The sequence below is a fragment of the Conger conger genome, chromosome 8 (assembly GCF_963514075.1).
Source record: "Conger conger chromosome 8, fConCon1.1, whole genome shotgun sequence".
NCBI lineage: Eukaryota > Metazoa > Chordata > Actinopteri > Anguilliformes > Congridae > Conger > Conger conger.
This window is the reverse complement of record NC_083767.1, coordinates 3,094,622-3,097,121: the sequence shown is the minus strand read 5'-3', so window position 1 is coordinate 3,097,121 and position 2,500 is coordinate 3,094,622. Positions and strand designations below refer to the sequence as shown.

At 54.8% G+C, this 2,500-nt stretch overlaps 1 protein-coding gene across 1 annotated transcript in view; it reads right to left on the bottom strand.

Moving 5' to 3' along the window:
• Positions 1–2,500, bottom strand: part of LOC133135085 (A disintegrin and metalloproteinase with thrombospondin motifs 20-like) — a 101,101-nt gene that overhangs the window by 54,578 nt on the left and 44,023 nt on the right. Inside the window, 2 exon segments of the mRNA XM_061251846.1 lie at positions 21–102; positions 105–165. Of these exon segments, the coding sequence (XP_061107830.1) occupies positions 21–102; positions 105–165 (143 nt within the window).

Below are 2,500 nucleotides of genomic sequence, written 5' to 3'. Positions count from 1 at the left end.
TGGAGGGATTCATCACTCACTCAGGCTGGTTGCAGTCTCTGGCAGTGCTCCTGGTTCCTCCACCACAGGACCTGGAGCAGGCCGTGTAGGGCCCCCAGGGGCCCACTCCCCGTGAACCGGCCCCGTCTCCATCTCCTTATTCACACACATCCCGTGACGGCAGTGCTGGAGATAGAGGGCACAGAAACACACTGAGCGAGCTGCTCCAGTGTCGTTTTGAGTGTAAAACATTCGGCTCATCAGAACAGACTGTAAACATCGTCCCACTCCTGCCTGCCCCCACCCCCCCCCCCCCCCCGGCGCTGCTCCTCAGAAGCCCCCCGTGCCCCCTGATTCAAAGCTGCCCCCCCCCCGCCCCTCGAGGTCACCACGCCACTGGCTGCACTGATGCACGTCAAAGGGAGCGTCCTCAGTGCCACCGTCACGCTCAGCCAAACACGTCAAACACACAGCCCCCCCCCCGCCCACACAGCCCCCCCGCCCCCACACAGCCCCCCCCCCCTGCTTCTAGTTCCCATGGGACCTCGACGCTTCAGCAGAGCGACACTGAGCTGAATCAGTGATGATTATTCTCACTGTGGTCATCATAAGGACCAATGCATGCTGGGATGGGACACACAGCTATATAACACACAACACACACTTTACAGATCACACACACACACACCTATATAACACACACACACACCATGTTACATTTGTACAGGCTGCATATTTTACACACAGGGTAGTCCACAGTGCCCATAGGTTTTTGCCAGAATCCAGCGCACACACTGCGGCCCTCTGGGAGGGCAGTCTCTCACACGTCAAACCCCATTGGCCACGCTCGTAAACGGGCCTTCAGCGAGGGGCCATGTTGTCTCCGGGCGCACGCACACGCTTAAGACGAGCTCGTTCAGTCTGACATGGGACACGCCGCAGGGAGACGCCGCAGGGAGACACCGCAGGGAGACACCGCAGGGAGACACTGCAGGGAGACGCCGAGGAAGCTTCTGGACTTAACGAGAGAGAGAGAGGGAGAGAGGGAGAGAGAGAGAGAGAGAGAGAGAGAGGAGAGAGGGAGAGGGAGAGGGAGAGAGGGAGAGAGCGAGAGGGAGAGGGAGAGGGAGAGGGAGAGGAGAGGGAGAGGGAGAGAGAGGGTGAGAGTGAGAGAGAGAGGGAGAGAGGGAGAGGGAGAGAGAGAGAGAGGGTGAGAGTGAGAGCGAGAGCGAGAGAGAGGGAGAGGGAGAGAGAGAGAGAGGGAGAGAGGGAGAGCGAGAGAGAGCGAGAGAGGGAGAGGGAGCGAGGGAGAGAGGGAGAGAGAGAGAGAGAGAGAGAGAGGCCTATCCCTGAAGTCCCCCTCCCCCGCTCGCCCCTGAAGCCCCCCTCCCCCTCTCCCCGGGGTGTTTTGTGATGTAAATACGAACATTTGGGAAAGGGTTCACGCACGTGAGCTCCAGCGTGCTGCGGCCTCAGAGATCACGCCGGGTTAAGGGTTCTTATTTTTCCCCAAATCACCCCGGAAGCCCTCTCCTTTCTTCCCAGAGCAGGTCACGAAGTGAATCGCAGTGAATTAACTCCTTCGTCACACTTCAGAAAGACCACATGCTCTCAAGGCCCCTTCCTGGAGCACGCATAACTCTTTCTGTAAAAGCTTCATAAGCGATTAAAACTAAAACACTACACCTTGCTGTGATATCCTAAATGAGGCAGATCACACGCTATGAGGGCAGCCTAGTGGCTGAGGTGCTTGACTGGGACGCAGAAGGTTGGTGGTTCAAGCCCCGGTGTAAGGCCTTAGCCCCACATTGCTCCTGGGAGGTTGTCCTGTGAGAGTCTAATCAACTGTAAGTCACTTAGGATAAAAGCATCAGCTAAAAAACGAATGTGCTGTGATGTAATGTTACGTAGAACGCACACACACACTCACAAACACAAAGTAACACACAGTGCACTCGACTGACTAAAGGCCTGACACCCGACCCGGCAGGCACGTGATAAAAGAGCAGACCCACACTGGAGGCTAAACTGAGAGGACCGCTCTCAAGCCACAGGTCTTTGACCAAAATCACACAGAGCAGGACTTTAAAGAGAGACCCATTAAGGCCCTACTTTGTAAGATGCACTGAGGACAAATTACAGAGGGCCCTACACGGCACATTCCTCCTTAATGACACACGGAGGCTAATTCACAAAGTGCCCCACTCCAGATACGACTCTCCAGACTCCTGATAAAGAACATGCACTGTGTGTGCGACTCCAGCCACCAGAGCAGATTGTTCTTCATGAAGAACACAGAGGTGACATTCAACTGCCAATGCACAGCTCAGGGACACTGATTTAGGGGGCATTCTATGAAAATCTGTGAGACGTGCTTGTTGTTAGATGTGAATCTTGTTCTTAGATGTAGGGCATATTGCAGATCACAGAGTCAAGGAAACCTGGCCTCTTGGGCTGCTCTTTCTGTATGAAAAAAAAAAAACCTTTCAAGGCTAGAATGTGCCTCAAAACTACCCTATGG